At 39.2% G+C, this 16,320-nt stretch overlaps 1 protein-coding gene and 1 long non-coding RNA gene across 2 annotated transcripts; both read left to right on the forward strand.

The window, feature by feature from the left end:
- The first annotated feature begins 8,436 nt into the window (after positions 1-8,436).
- On the forward strand, positions 8,437-9,327 carry LOC122878956 (zona pellucida sperm-binding protein 3-like). The gene is made up of 2 exons (XM_044202520.1): positions 8,437-9,004; positions 9,096-9,327. Exons 1-2 carry the CDS (start codon positions 8,504-8,506, stop codon positions 9,216-9,218), a joined length of 624 nt encoding a protein of 207 aa, XP_044058455.1. The 5' UTR covers positions 8,437-8,503; the 3' UTR covers positions 9,219-9,327.
- A 2,493-nt stretch (positions 9,328-11,820) lies between these two features.
- Positions 11,821-15,328, forward strand: LOC122878958. The gene is made up of 3 exons (XR_006378595.1): positions 11,821-11,919; positions 14,066-14,155; positions 14,744-15,328. It is a non-coding gene; the product is annotated as an uncharacterized LOC122878958 (long non-coding RNA).
- The last annotated feature ends 992 nt before the right edge of the window (positions 15,329-16,320 follow it).

A 16,320-nucleotide genomic window follows, 5' to 3' on the forward strand; every position in this document is an offset into this window, starting at 1 on the left:
ATTGAGGATCCTTAGTCACCTGTTGTATGGTTTTAGATGATGGAAGTTATAAAAGGAGAACACTCCTGATCTTGGTGGAAAAACAATGTCCATCTACTAATAAAGACTGACAGTTTCCCTTTTCCTAACCTGCAGATGCTGCAGGAGGCATTATCGGATTTATCCCACAATCCCTTGGAAACAACAATATATCTGTGACTAATACAAACCCTGAAACAAGCCCCAAATCAAATAGTAAAAGAATTGTATCTACAACATGGTCAGCTTATTCCATATGGCACAAAATGGCATTAAATAACTTTAGCTAATATAATATGAATCTTCAAAACCCCACCATGGTCTCATTCATTAACAGTTTTTATTTAGTCATTTCAACAGTGACGACAAGAGGCCACTATCTTATTTATTGCAGGTAACTGACAAAGGAGAGTATAAAGTGAGTAGATAATGAATACACTTAATTGCTCCAGTCTAATGTAACAGTGTTGTTGCTGCCTGATTTTATGTAAATACACACAAGTTGAAAGAGTAAAAGCATACATGAGGGAAAACAATCACTTCAGCATTGTTGTTGTAATTTCTCTGTATTAATATATTTACTGTATAATAATGTGTTTGCATGGTAATGTGTATCACACCTGTTACATGTCAGATTACGTACTACCTGAACAAAGTGTGCATGGAATGTCTTACAAAGTGAATGTGCAACTGTCCCTAAATGGAAAGTGTATGATATGAACTAGGCTATATGATACACAATAACAACCATACATCAGTGCAGATGTGTTTTTGTCCAAGTCGTTGGTTCTCTAGTTACAGTATAATGGAATCATACTGTGTGTGGCTACCAGATGGCAGCAGAGAGTTAAAGAAGAGTATTTAGGGACCAAATCAACAGCTCAAGGTGAGGAAGGGAGCCAACACAATGAATATAGTGACTTTATGTTCCACATGTTCTTATTTATTAGCTTTTCTATTAAGTTATAAAGACATATCTATAAAAGTATTCTCATCAGTACTGAATTACACTGAAATTAAGAGGAGAAGATGCATAGTTTCATCCCGTACAGTCAAAGACAAAAGTGTAGAGCTTGTTCTGTTAGTGTGAAAGCATTTTGATTAATTTGGGATAGTAAAAATAATTCAACCACTGACTATACAAACTATAGCATCCATAATTACAGCTATAACACATCATGACAAACATAATGTGTTCCAGTTCCAGTCCCATTGTAATTTGGACAAAGTGCATACAAGCCCATGTGAATCATTTAAGCGAGCACGCCATTAGCATCAGTCTCTCCCTGTTCCTCTGAGATACTCTGCTAAGCCCTAAACTGACAGCTTTATCACTGAACAGGTCTGTGGATATCCAGGCTTTCAGCTTGTAAACCAGCAAAAGGAAACAGCTGCCATCTCAGCACCATGCTTCAGCTCTAACAGGCTCACTTCAGTTGTGCTGAGTTCCTGAAGGCCTAAATAACTGTTGCATAACTATAGTAAAGTCAGACTGTTGACTTGGCCTGGACATTAAATCAGTCAGACACCAGTCCATGACTTCCACAGGAAAACAATGGACTGTTAGTTTCTACAATTGCAGCTCTACTTTTGGTGGTGACTTTAAAGGTCAAATCAGTAAAGATTTGTACTGCCTGGTACCACAAAATGATTTATGTAAATAATTATTTATGTCAATAAAGTATTTCTGATTCTGATTTCTGATGTAATAAATCAGAAGGGGGTTGATACAGTAGGTTTGATGATCAATTGCTAACAAATAACAAGCAGACCACCAGTGCTGCACCACATTTCAACTCTGAGGCCTAAAAAACCTCGTTCTTAAGTCAAAAAGCATTTGGCAAAGCAGTTCTGTCACGTCAGTAATTTGCATGGACACATATTATCTCAGTTTCAGCCATTTCTAACTGGACCTGCTCTAATTAACTAGCTGTGTGAACGACACTTTATTTGTGTCAATTATGCTTTCATAGCTCAAGGCACATTGGCACTGTCAGTGCTGTTGCAGTTCCTACAGGTTGCTGAACATCAGGAAAAGGTCACAGATCAGTGAACGTACCTTTAATGTAGACTAAATTCAGTTCAATTTTATTTATATAGCACCAATTCATAACAGAAGTTATCTCATTGCACTTTTCCTATAGAGCAGGTCTAGACTGTACTCTTTATAATATTATTTACAGAGACCCAACAAATGAGCAAGCACTTGTCAGCAGTGGCAAGGACAAACTTACTTTAAGAGGCAGAAACCTCAGAGTGGGCGGCCATCCGCTGCTGCCGGTTGGGTTGCGATGGGGAGAGAGAGGGGAGGGACAGGCGGAGAGAGAGAGAGAGAAAGAGAGAGAGTGGGGGGGAGCACAATGTAAATTCCACCTAGAATTTTAAAATAATAATATTGTAATGGTTGTGGTAATATTAATATTAATGAAGTAATAATAGGAATGATAGTGATAGGAACAATAATGATAATAATAGTAATAAGACTAATAATAACAATTGTAGTAGCAGTTGTAGAGCAGGAACATGGGGGCAGCAGGTGGCCCACAACCACAGATCCAGACTCTGCAGATCCGGAGGCAGAAATACCTGCTGAAAGCGACAGAAGGAGAGAGAGATGAGAAAGCACAAAACTGTGGGAAAGAGAAGATGTTGAGTTAGTAACATGCAGTAATGGGATAAAAATGCATAGAGATGGAGAGGGAGAAAAGGAGAGAGGAGGTCAGTGCATCATGGGAAGTCTCCCGGCAGTCTAGGCCTATAGCAGCATAACTAAGGGATGGTTCAGGACTCACCCAAGCCAGCCCTAACTATAAGCTTCATCAAAGAGGAAAGTCTTAAGCCTACTCTTAAATGTGGAGATGGTGTCTACCTCCCGAACCCAAACTGGGACCTGATTCCACAGGAGAGGAGTTTGATAACTGAATGCTCTGGCTCGCATTCTGCTTTTGGAGACTCTAGGAACCACAAGTAACCCTGCATCCTGGGAGCGCAGAGTTCTAGTCAGATAATATGGTATGAGATCTTTAAGATATGATGATGCCAGACCATTAAGAACTTTGTAGGTGAGGAGAAGGATTTTAAATTCTATTCTGGATTTTACAGGGTGCCAGAGCAGAGAAGCTAATATTGGAGAGATATGATCTCTTTTCCTAGTTTTTGTCAGTACATGTGCTGCAGGATTCTGGATTAACTTGAGAGTCTTAAGGGACTTATTCGGGCAGCTGGATAATAAGGAATTGCAGTAGTCCAGCCTAGAAGTTACAAATGCATGCACTAATTTTTCGGCATCATTTTGAGACAGGATGTGCCTGATTTTTGCAAGATTACGTAGGTGAAAAAAGGCAGTCCTTGAAGTTTGTTTTATGTGGGAGTTAAAGGATAAATCCTGATCAAAGATAACTCTGAGGTTCCTTACGGTGCTGCTGGAGGCCAGGACAATGCCATCTAGAGTAACTATATCTTTAGATAATGTGTCTCGGAGGTGTTTCGGACCAAGTACAATAACTTCAGTTTTGTCAGAGTTTAACATCAGAAAGTTGTAGGTCATCCAGGTCTTTATGTCCTTAAGGCATGCTTGAAGTTTAGTTAACTGGTTAGTTTCATCTGGCTTGATCGATAGATATAATTGGGTATCATCTGCATAGCAATGAAAATTTATGGAGTGCTTCCTAATAATACTGCCTAGAGGAAGCATATATAGGGTGAATAGAATCGGTCTAAGCACAGGACCTTGTGGAACTCAGAGGACAGGGAGGACTCATCGTTAACATGTACAAACTGAGATCGATCTGATAGATAGGATTTAAACCAGCTTAGTGCGGTTCCTTTAATGCCAATTACATGTTCCAGTCTCTTTAATAGGATGTGATGGTCAATGGTGTCGAACACAGCACTAAGATCTAACAAGACAAGTACAGAAACAAGTCCATTGTCTGATGCAATTAAAAGGTCATTTGTAATTTTCACCAGTGCTGTCTCTGTGCTATGATGCACTCTAAATCCTGACTGAAAAGCCTCAAATAAACTATTCTTATTTAGAATGTCACACAACTGATTGGCGACTGCTTTCTCAAGGATCTTAGAAAGGAAGGGAAGGTTAGATATACTGTAGGTCTATAGTTGGCTAAAACCCCAGGATCCAGAGTGGGCTTTTTATGAAGTGGTTTAATTACAGCTACTTTAAAGGATTGTGGTACATAGCCTGTTAATAAAGACAGATTGATCATATCCAGTAAAGAGTGCTAATTAAGGGTAAAATGTCTTTAAGCAGCCTAGTTGGAATGGGGTCTAAGAGACAGGTTGATGGCTTAGATGAATTAATCATCAAAGTCTCTACAGCTGTTTCCAAGCTTCCTGTGTTCTCTTCTCTAATAGTTCAAATTTTATCATTTAAGAAACTCATGAAGTCATTCCTACTGAGAGCTATAGGAATACATGGTTCCATAGAGCTATGATTCTCTGTTAGCCTGGCTACAGTGCTGAAAAGAAACCTGGGGTTGTTTTTATTTTCCTCTATTAATGATGAGTAGTAGGCTGCTCTGGCATTACGGAGGGGTTTCCTATATGTTTTAAGACTATCTTGCCAGACTAAATGGGATTCTTCCAGGTTGTTGGAACGCCATTTCCTTTTCAAGTTTTCATGATGTTTGCTATAATTTGCGGGTTTGGGGGTTATACCATGGAGCTAACCTACTTTGTTTTATTATCTTGTTTTTTAGAGCAGCGATAGAATCGAGTGTCGTTCGCAGTGAGCCTGCAGCACTATCAACTAGATGGTCAATTTGGGAGGGGCTGTGATTTGCATAGGGGTCCTCTGTTATATTGAGACATAACATTGAATTAAATGCAGATGGGATCGCTTCCTTGAATCTAGCCACAGCAATATCAGATAGACATCTAGAGTAAGAATTTTTTCCTAATGGCGTGTAGTCCAGTAATAGCAGTTCAAAAGTTATTAAATAATGATCCGATAAAGAAGGATTCTGTGGAAAGACTATTAAATGTTCAATTTCAATGCCATATACCACAACAAGGTCGAGGGTGTGGTTAAAACAGTGAGTGGCTTCATGTACACTCTAACATAAGCCAATTGAATCTAATAATGAGATAGTGATGATTTAGCTTTGAGGTACTGCATGTGAGGTACAGTATTCCTCATATCTCTTGTCTCATCTCGCTCCTGCCTTACTGCCAACATCTCATGAATAATGCATCATTTTGATTTGGAGGAGATAGCCTTTGAAAATAATGGGAAGGTGTGTATGTGTGTGTACATTCAGGTCAACCATGAGCTGGTTTGGAAGTCATTCTGGTGTGTGTCAGAAGAGTGTTTGGCTGGTGCTTTTTCCTATAGATACCCAGCATCTGATTAGTTTTGTGTTTAAAAAATGTCAACTTCTTAGTCAAAGCAGAATGTAAAAGCACTGACAAGCTCTATTATTCATTTTGAACATTCTTGTGTTTATTTTGCCATGAATTACAGGTGAAAATGCAGAGGAGCTGATTTAGTATGGCCACTGACTGGAATGGCTTCTGCTGTCTATTTTCTTGTTTCCCTTGTGACCCCGATGCCCTCTGTTCATCAGTATACTCAATAGCTCATTTAGGGACAGGCATGGCAAACCTCTGGGGCAGCAGTATAAAATGTAGGCTACATAATGCTATGTTAGGCAGATGTAATGGCAGAGTCAGGCAGTGTCTTTGGTCCCCTCCCCAGTCCCTGATGGACTGTTGACCTCCAAAATGGCCAGTATTTAATGAGACATTACGAAAAGCATTTCCAGAAGACAATGCGTGTGATTGCTGTATCCACTGATGCCCGTTGGCATAATTTATGGATGACGTTACAATCATATGAAAACTCATTGACCTTAATATATTGACGTGATTGGGGACTTTAATACTGCATTGGCCGTTAATGTATTATGTTATATAACCAATAAACTGTACATATAGTCATAGTAACAACCTTATGTGCAATTGATCAGTGTGCAATACTAAGCATTTAGAGATTTTAATGAAGTACTGTATACAGGTGCTGTGTTACAAATACAATGGGACTGAATGGACATAACACATTATGTAAATTTGAATGGAGTTTCTACTGTATACACTGGCTGAGATATAAATACAATGGATGTCTATGAGATTGTTTTTAAACGTAATAATTCAAAGTTGAACAGTTATCAAAACAAAAAGTGATGACACCCACCTGCAAGGAATTATGCACTATTTGACATATGCATGGTCATGGTAGCATGAAAACTGTAGGAACAGATACAAATCGAATGTGTGATTCTGTGTGAATCAAATTGATCTGTGCTCAATTAAATGTTATTGCATCATTCTGCTTTTCATAGTAAGAGTTTTAATGAAAATGCCTGTGGCTTAGTGGTAGAGCGGGTCGTCTACCAATCGGAAGGTTGGTGGGTTGATCCCGGTTTCCCCCAGTCCACATGTCAAAGTGATGTGAGGTGCATTGAGTGGTCGGACGACTAGAAAGGTGCTTTTTATTGGAGTTTATTTTTCAATAATATTAAATAAAAATTATTACTATAATTTTTATTTCAAAATGTTGTCGTCCCCCCCCCCCAACAGTCTGTTTTGTCATATGATTGACTGGAAAGTAAGGGGGCAGGGATTGTTAAAACAACTCTGTAATGCCATTATGATATAAAAGGACATTTGAAAAGGGGCTTTTTTGTATTTTACTTATCTTATAATGTTTAATTTATTAAATATTGACTATTTTGGAGTTCTATATGGCCAGGTTTAAACTGGAAGCAATTTCATGCTGTAGGTGGCACATGTACTCATTGCTCATGCTCTAAGAACAAACTTACTGTAGGTATAAAAAATGATGTATGTAAACAGTAAAACAGACAATTATGAACCTTTCCACCTTCACATAATACATTTCACCTTCCACTAAATCACAGCATCCTGCAATCTGTGAGTAACAGGCATTTTTCATTACTTAGGTACTGTTGCTATGGTAACCACTCACCCCCGAGCTTGAGATGTGGTGTTATTTCAGGCATCCTACGCAAATGTCCCATTTCCAGAGATAAATAAAGAAAACAAGAGAGCAACCTGCCTTATGTTCTCTACAGTGTGAACAGGGACACAGCAGCAGGATGGAGAAGGACGTCCAAGATCCACAGTGACATAATGAAATGATAAATTCCTAAGAACCAACACGCATCAATGGACATCATTATAATGAGGCTTAATGGTGGTTATCTAACTTAAGTTTACCTGTTATTGTATCATTCTTTCCAAATTTTCCACCATCTTTTTATGTAATAATGAGTCACAGAAAACTCAAAAAGTCATATTATTGAAACACATTGTAACTGAATTTGTTAGCATTATGGTTTACTGGAGTGAAGTTCTTTTTTCAGTGGAAATTTGGGTATATTTCAATCTGTGTTCTCCACATTACATGCATTTTGTGGCTGCATTCTAGTTGAAAATGCTGCAGCAAACAGACTTGTATGTTACTTTATGAGTGTAAAGGAAAAAATTTATTTTTTTAAAACTTTCTTTGACAAACTCAAACTCTTTATCAGGAGGTCTTCCTGCAGTTTATATCACCAAGTAACTCACTCATACCTTTCTGCTTGATGCTGAATTAGTTCAATTTGATTATTTATTAATTGGAAATGTATAGATGTCAATACAAATCTTTTATACATTATACTTTTCTTGGATTTATTCAGCAGTGGAAGAAGTACCCAGATCTTTTACTAAAAAGTAAAATAAAAGTAGCAATACAAGAATGTAAAAATGAGCTGAAACCATTAGTTTCAACAGAAAAACAGAAAATTGATTGGCAATGAAATTTATGCTAGATTAATCATTGTTTTTCAAGCAGAAATGACAATAAGTCCTGGTTTCTACCTCAGTGAGGATCTGCTGTTTTATCTCTGTTTTATTGGAAATCGAACAATTCTGGGCGTTCTTTGGACATCTGGACAAACAAGACATCGAAGATGTCACCCTGGTCAGCTGTCAGATAAATGTGGAATAAAAGTGAAATATAGTGCAGAAGAAGTACAAATACCTAAATAAAGTACTTGAACTTAGTTACCTTCACCTCTTGATTTATTTATCATCATTAAAAAATCGCCGGGATTGTGAGTTTTTACTAAATAAATAAGTATTTGCATGAATGAATGGCCATTAAACAGCATTGTTTGTACAAATGCCACTCAGTTTGCCTTCTAGATATGCATCCTTCCAAAGCACCTTTTGAGACAAATAAAACACTGTCTGCTATGTGTGGAGCACCTGTAGATTCATACTGGATGGTTGATACAGCTACTTTACAGGTCATAGACCGACCAATTAGGGGTGTGCAGCTGTGAGATCCACACGTGCTGAATGGGATTCAGCTAATTAGGCAGAGGGAGGAGTCACTTCCTTTGTCTGCTTCAGTGGTCATGCTTAAGAAAGCTGCATAGAAAACGGTCTGTTTGCAACAATGGGGTCCAGGCAGCTTATTGTGTGTGGCATCGTGCTTGCATGCGTCAGGCTTAGTGATGCTCGATTCCTCAGTATGACAGTGCCAACTTACTGGGGCATCGAGGCGCAGAAGCCTGCAGAGGTGGAAGCCGAGCCAGCAGCAGAACCTGAGAGAGAGCACTCCAGAGAGTCTGCTCAACAAGCTGGCAGGCTCCAGGCGAAGCAGAGCCAGCCAGAAGTCGAACCACTTTCCTGGAAGTATCCAGAAGATCCAGTGGATCCAATGAACAAGCTTCCTGTCAAGTTTGAACTGCGGCAGCCAGTGACAACCAACCGTGTTGCTGTAAGGTGTGGGGAAAGTAGGATCCATGTGGAAGTGAGTCAGGACCTGCTGGGCCTCGGTAAGCTGATAAAGCCGGAGGAAATCACACTTGGTGGTTGTTCAGCCACTGAGATCGACAACTTGTCTCATGTGCTGATCTTTGAATGTGAGCTGCACGGCTGTGGCAGCACACTAGTGGTATGAGGCTTTTATTCATACAATGCATCGATTACACTTTTAGTCAAGTACTGTCAATCAGATTTTTAAACAGTTGTTCTCTTTTCCTTAGGTTACAAAGAATGCCTTCTATTATGCCTTTGCACTGGTCTACAACCCCAAAGTGTCTGGCAGAAGTAACATCATGAGGCGCCAGCGTGTTGTCATTGGTGTGGAGTGCCACTACCTGGGGTGAATTGAAACCTGTATCAGCCTGCAAAGACCCACTTCAGTTTACTGTGGGACAGGGAAGACACCAGCTTTATGTGTAATAGCAAACGACAATAAAAGTTTTAACGTCTCAACACACTGGTTCTACCTTAACCTAGGCCCTAACCCCAAGAGACCCCAGGGAGACACAAACTTTGACACAAGACTGAATTTCCAAATCTGGTCACAGAATTGTGCACTAGACGACTGTGTTGTGAAATATCAGGCCATATCATGCTGGAATGATATATACAAAAGCAATTACATTTACACTCTTTAACTTACTTTGTACCATAGAGAAACAATGGGAGGGTTTGCCTTGTGTCGATAACTATTGAAAATAACACTCTTGCCATGCAATCATTAATGGCCAAATAGAAATGGCTTTACTAGATCACAAAATATTTCTGGTGTTAAGGTTACCAAGCATTTCTTCAAATTGCTGTTATCATTTCCATCACACTCCAGCAGCTTCTGGAACTTGTAGGAGAGACTTGTTGTGTCCCAAATCCATACTTCACACTAATTCATAGCAGATAGTCTGTTCAGGTTGTATTTCATTACCTATTTGTCATATTTTTAATCTATGTTTAAAGGAGGGTGTGTGCCCCACAGCCTGGAAGGCTGCAAACGTTATTTCTTTACCCAAAACCAAAGGGAAACTTTTACAGGTAATAGCCGCCCTATCAGCATTCTTCCTGTACTTAGAAAGTTAATGGAGAGAGTGTTTGGTCAGGTTTTAACACTGTGTTTTTCCTGTGAACAAACTACACTCAGAATTCCAACATGCCTATAAAGAGGGGCATACTAGTATCTATATCTACTGGTACAGCTTTAATGCAGATGACCGGTCAGTGGTTGAGTGATGTAGACAGGAACAGACTGGTTGAACTGTGAGTTCAGTGCATTTGATTTAATAGACCATAAAATACTCTTAATGAAACTTACTGCTTACGGTTTCAAATTTTCTGCCCTTGATTGGATGAGAAGCTACCTGACTGGTAGAATGCAAAATGTCTTCTTTAACGGTAGTTTTCCTGAATCTTAAAACCTAACATGGCAGCAGCGGATGGCCGCCCACCACTGAGCCTGGTTCTGTCCAAGGTTTCTGCCTCTTAAAGGAAGTTTTTCCTTGCCACTGTCGCCAAGTGCTTGCTCATGGTGGGATTTGTTGGGTCTCTGTAAATAATATTATAAAGAGTACGGTCTAGACCTGCTCTATAGGAAAAGTGCAACGAGATAACTTCTGTTATGAATTGGGGCTATATAAATAAAATTGAATTGAATTGACTCAAGGATGGTACAGTATGGTGTCTCCTGCCGGAGTTAATTAGGACCGTTGCTTTTCTCTATATTTATTAATGATATGCCACTTGTTTTAAATAAAGCCAATTTAACTATGTTTGTTAACAATGCCACTGTGGATACATAGTCAACTAATGTTGATGATTTAAATACACTGATGAATGAGCTAAATTAGATTTTTAAATTGGGTAGACAAAAACTAATTATAAATGTGTCCAAGACTAAAAGCATGGTTTTTGGCTCAAGCTACGCACTAAGGAGAGAGAATCTATTATGTCTCTCAACCTAGGGTGCCTCTATAGAACACATCGGTGAGGCTAAACTCTTGGGGGTCACACTTGATGAGCAACTGTCCTGGTGAAGTCACATAAATAGAATAGCTGCAAAAATGGGATGAGGGGTGTCTGTTAAAAGAAGGGGTTCATGTTTTAGTCCAAGTTGCACCTTGCAGGTAATCCAAGCCATAGTGTTGTCTCATCTTGATTACAGCTCAGTAATTTGGTCAGGTGCTGCCAAGAACGTGCAGAACAGAGCAGCACGATTAGCACTCCGCTGTTCAATTAGAGCAAGTGTAGATATAATGCACGCTGCTCTCACATGCTAGAAGGTTAATAGGTGTAGATATAGTTTACTAACTTTGTTAAGAAATATAATAGTTTTGAAACAACCATAGTGTTGGTGGACAGCTGTGTCGCTATCATGAGACCAGACTCCACTTCTGAACCAAGACATACTCTAATAAAGAGCCATGGGGAAGACACACATTAAGATAAGTCCTGTTTCTTGGGATGTTAATGTTCAGCACTTCAATTCACAGGTGTCTGGGTGAGAGACACATGAGTTCCAGGTCCAGGTTCATGCTTTAGTCTCAGCCTGATAAGCTCCACTTTCAGTTGCAGGTCCTCAGCTTTCATCTGCTGATGATGGTCTTCAATGATTTTCAAGATGTCAGCAGTAAGTCACATATTATTTATTCTTTGTATCTGGTACCAACTGAATCTGTCTGTCCTTTAGAGGAGCGGTGGCAAGCTCAAGTGAGCCTGGGCCCCATTGTTGTTGACCAAGAACCTTTACATTTTTTGTCAAATAATAAAAGTGTTTTTTAAAAGGAGCTGTTTGAAGTGGTGCTCTGATGGGTAAAATGGTATGTTGAAGTAAAATAACATCAAAAGTGATTTTTTTTTCTCATAACCAAAACCAAATGTGTGATGGTTTCTCTTTGGTAATCAACAAGAGTGATGGTGTAAGAAATGAGGTTGCAAGAACGGCTTTTCTCAGAGCACTTCTCAGAACTGATTGCGATGATCTTCCATGAAGTCACTTGGTGTTGCTGATTGTGGAAGTGTGCCAACACAGGTGCTAAGGGAGAGACTCTTCAGAAGGTGAGCAACATTTATATCAAATGTTCTTGAGATTCTGGATTAGTATGTTCCAACAAATTTAACACAAAGACACTTCCAAGTCACAAAGGGATCATTTTCATCTGCTTTTTATAATGTCACAAAGATGTTAGACTGGGGCCCGTTTTAAGAACGTGCATACACATTCGTGAGTCACAAATATGGTGTTACTTATGATAAGTGAAACATGTCAAAATGTTGAAAGGGGAAATGATTTCATGTTGCAAATGGCAGCTTGTGTGTTGCAAATTTGGTGAAAAATGCCCCTGGTTGACAGAGCTAGGTCAGTCTTTGACTTGCTCTTAGACTAGTTAAATGCAAGTTAGAGAGTTACACAAAATTAAAGACTAATTTTAAGCCGAAAAGATATCTTGAACTAAGAACAATGTTTTTATGGTAAAAATCACTGGTGACTCCATTGGCCTCGCAAATGTAACTTTCTCTCCGCACTGTTTACCCCTCAAACAAAAGTTACTGCTCGCCACGCATCTTCAGCACCAATTCCGTGGTGTCTTAAAGCCGCTGACATGGCAGTGGGCCAGTCATTACAAACTCATGCCAAACTTGGTTCAAACCCACTGCTAATTGTTTATTCAAGTGAAGTTTCCTGAGATGCCAAATATGTCTAAATGATATATTGTTTAACATGTATGAATTTGTGGGATGTATGTAATGTATAAAATGATGCAAAAGACAAGCTGATACAGATTATATGTGTGATACTGTCAGTATCCAGTAAGATGATTTTCCTACAAACAATTATTTTTAGGTCAGCTTACAATTAAAAAGTCTTAATTTACCCACAGTTAGTTGGGTTAAAGGTTCCCTGTGGTGTTTTTAACCTTTAGTAGCGCTATGGAGCTGTTTTTCTATGAGTGGGTCCCGTTTTGTTTATCACATGCATGGGTGATAAACCCCGGGAATGGTGCTGGGCTGTGAAGTGATTTTGGCGTAGTGGCCGTAGTATGATTGAATAATTTTATTCCATTCATGTGAGCGGGGAGATAACAGGAAGACAGCTGGCTTGACCAGCGGAAGTCTCGAGCGCTCATGCTCTCAATCGGCTTGGCTGGAGAAGGTCGCAAACATTCAACGTTCTCTGCTCAAAGCTTTAACTTCATTTTTTTTGCCCGGTAAAAAACTAGCTAACTATTCCTTCTTGTAGTGTGTTAAGTGTGAAAGAAATACTATGTTAAATTACCTAAAAAATACATAAAGTATATAAAGATATTGTTGTAACTGTTGGAGAAGCTAACATTTACAGTATGTTCTCTATAAAGCCATATGAAACAGATTGTAATATACATCCTCTGGACTAAGACTGAAAACATAAACCTTTGTTGTCTTGTAACAATGTTTGATTTGGGTGAATTATGTGTGCCTAAACTCCTACTGCCTTCAAGATGTAGACATCAAATATATATATAAAAAAACATCTCTTATATTTTTCATACAGAAGATACTGTTACCCTCTTATTCTGAGTGAAAAGGAGTTCAATTAACCATAAACGTAGTAGCCTATCTGCTTTTATACTTATGTGGCAGAAATGGAAGTGACACACCTCATGTCTGGGGATCCTATTCTCTTCCCATTGGCTTGCAGACCTGGGGTCCCCAGACGTGGGGTCCCCAGACGTGGGGTCCCCAGTCTCTCTCTTGCCTGCTCCTAGCAACTGCCACAGCAGCTTCAGTGTTGACTGAAAATGACGTTGGTGGTATGGATACATCGCTCGCTACTGATTGGTTAGGGCAAAAACAAAACAAAATTACCTCCTAACTGACATGAACACAATGTCAGCCTGAATGAATGAAGTGACGCAAAATTCAGTCTGATTATCAGGCTAAAAGCAATTACCTGCTGTAGAATCTGAAAATGTGCAACTCCTAGTGATAGTATCAAAACAGACACTGTGGGAGTTCACAACGATTAATTCCTTTTTCTACAAAAACTGCCATCAAAATAATTTGAAAGATGATATGATCACACACATTTTATACATAGTGCCTTTAAATGTCTGTCTGAAGTCTGAAATTTGTGCTACAGTTAAAATGTGTGCAACCAGCGACCAGAGTTTAAACAGTGACCTGTTCTCTGTTTCTCATCTGTCTCGCACTGATGCTTGTCCAGACATGATGACTATCTACCGTAGGTGTGGACATTGCCCCAGTCAGTCCTGGCTTCAGACCTGAGTGGAAACCCCTCTCCCTGCTGAGGACAGTACGTAAATACTAAGATCCAGCAGGAATGAATGATAACAATAGTGTTTTTTGTTCTAAGTGGGTCAAGCTGTGATTGCAGTTTATCCTGTATTTATCCTTCTCAGTTCTTCCTGGAACATTCCCTGCTCTCTGCCTGCTGATGTTTTACTGTTGTGGGAGTTCAGACCTTATCAAACCATTTCACGATTTCTGGAAAATCTCATTCATGCTGAAGACCATGTTGTTGACAAAACTTGTCACGGCAACATATTTTTTCTCTGTTTGTGTTGCATGTGAGTTTTTCCTGGAAACCCTACAGTGTAAATCATCGAGCAGCTGTTTTGTTTCATGCTCGTACTGCTCAGAATATCACTTTTGCCTTAATCATAATATTGGAAAGCTTTGCTGTCACCTCACAATTACAACGCTCATCAGCATTTTCCTCCTTGTGGTTCACCATGTGCTTTAATTTTCCAGTTAAAGTGAATATATAACATGAACAAAGGGGTCAGATTTTCATTTTATGATAATATGAACATCCATTTCAGTGTGTATAGCAACATCTGTTGAGTGTGTGTGTGTGCTGTCTCTTTCATCTCACCCATAGGTCTTCACCCCCCCTCCTCACTGTTGGAGAGGCTTGTTCACAGCAGCACATGTGGCTCAGGACCTGCTCTGATAGTTCCAGTGTCTGGACCGTTTTTATTTATGTGCAGATTTCACAGAAAAGCCTGCCAGATATTCACTATGTAAATATATATATAATAAAAGTTTGGTCTTATTGATTCGTCTAAAATATATACAAAAAGAGGTTTGAGTTCATGGTTAATACCATACCATAACCCTACTGAACATCACATGCTGGGGTATACAATTAGGGACATGAGCTGTACTGAAGAATAGGACTGGTAGCTCTATGGCACATTATTTATGGCAACAGATAATGTTCCATTTGCAACTTCAATCGCAAGATATAAGAAATGTATGAAATGAAATATATGTCACACACCTTCAATAGTTTTATCAAGATCACTGTAAATGAATGTGTTAGCTTTTGTTTATGTTCATGTCCAGTGTCTATGCTCTTTCTGAGGAGGAGTAGAACTATAGTGGGTTCAGGTACTATGCTGCGTACAAATGGAATGAGCTCCAAAAAAAAAAGAAAAAAGAAAATCGATGACAGACAGAGATCAATTCATCAAACTTACTGTTGTTGGTGATGCTTTATTTTTTTATTTTTCTATCGCAAAACTCTACCAGTGGTGTTTCCACTCTAGTCCACTTGATAACTATCCTGGCGTAAGCCAGTGTTGCATTAGCCGGGCGGAGTTGATTCGCACCACAGCGTTATCAGTTCTAAATTTGTTTTTCACTGTGTGAGCGTGAGAGCGTGTGAAAAGTGTCTCACGTGCATGAGTCTCACGGTCAGTGCACGAGAGCTGGCAGCCCTGTGTCAAGTACAAAGCTAGAGCTGGTACATTTCTGTTTGCGTACAGGTTAAATAAATATGATACAAGATGTCAGTTACTGAGCGACTGTAGAGATGTTGGTAGGGTGTTGTTGTGTTTTTTTCCTTCGGACTGAGCCAGGCCAGCTGTTTCCCCCTGCTTCCATTCTTGCTAAGTTAGGGTAACTACGTCCTCAATTGATATTGATCTTCTCATCTCACTCTTGGAAAGAACGCAAATAAGCATATTTCCCAACATCTTTTACCATGCCTTTAAAGAGAATCTGCTTTTAAGAGACACATATTCTCCTTCCTTCAGTCCCTATATTCTTTTTGTTTTGGACAAATTAAATTTGACTGTGGTTACAAGACTAATTGTTGATGATGCATTTTGACTAAATCTGGAGGTCAAGTTTTGACATTAGTATAAAACAAAGGTTCAGTGTATACCGTATGCAAATCATGGCCATCTGATGCAACTCGCTTCCTCTTCTTCCTTTACAACAACCACCAAGCTAAGAGCTGCTATTGTGGTTTAACAATGAGTCAGGATTTAACAAGTGTGACTGTTAATCGCCTGTCAGTCATTTGTTGAGAAACTCTTTACATTGTTCTGTGAAACATTCATTAAGCAGCCAGTACTATTGAGCTGTTTTATGTCCTGTGTGAGCAAGGCTTTTCTCCCTACTGACTGAGGCATTTGTTACACTGTATGGCACTTGTCTAGGGCCATAAGA

Source organism: Siniperca chuatsi, linkage group LG7 (genome assembly GCF_020085105.1).
Source record: "Siniperca chuatsi isolate FFG_IHB_CAS linkage group LG7, ASM2008510v1, whole genome shotgun sequence".
NCBI lineage: Eukaryota > Metazoa > Chordata > Actinopteri > Centrarchiformes > Sinipercidae > Siniperca > Siniperca chuatsi.

Excerpts from the sequence above, each read along its gene's own strand:
- LOC122878956 (XM_044202520.1), top strand. The coding sequence starts at position 8,504 with ATGGGGTCCAGGCAGCTTATTGTGTGTGGCATCGTGCTTGCATGCGTC. Across the intron at positions 9,005-9,095 it reads GCTGTGGCAGCACACTAGTG|GTTACAAAGAATGCCTTCTA; the intron begins GTATGAGGCTTT and ends TCTTTTCCTTAG.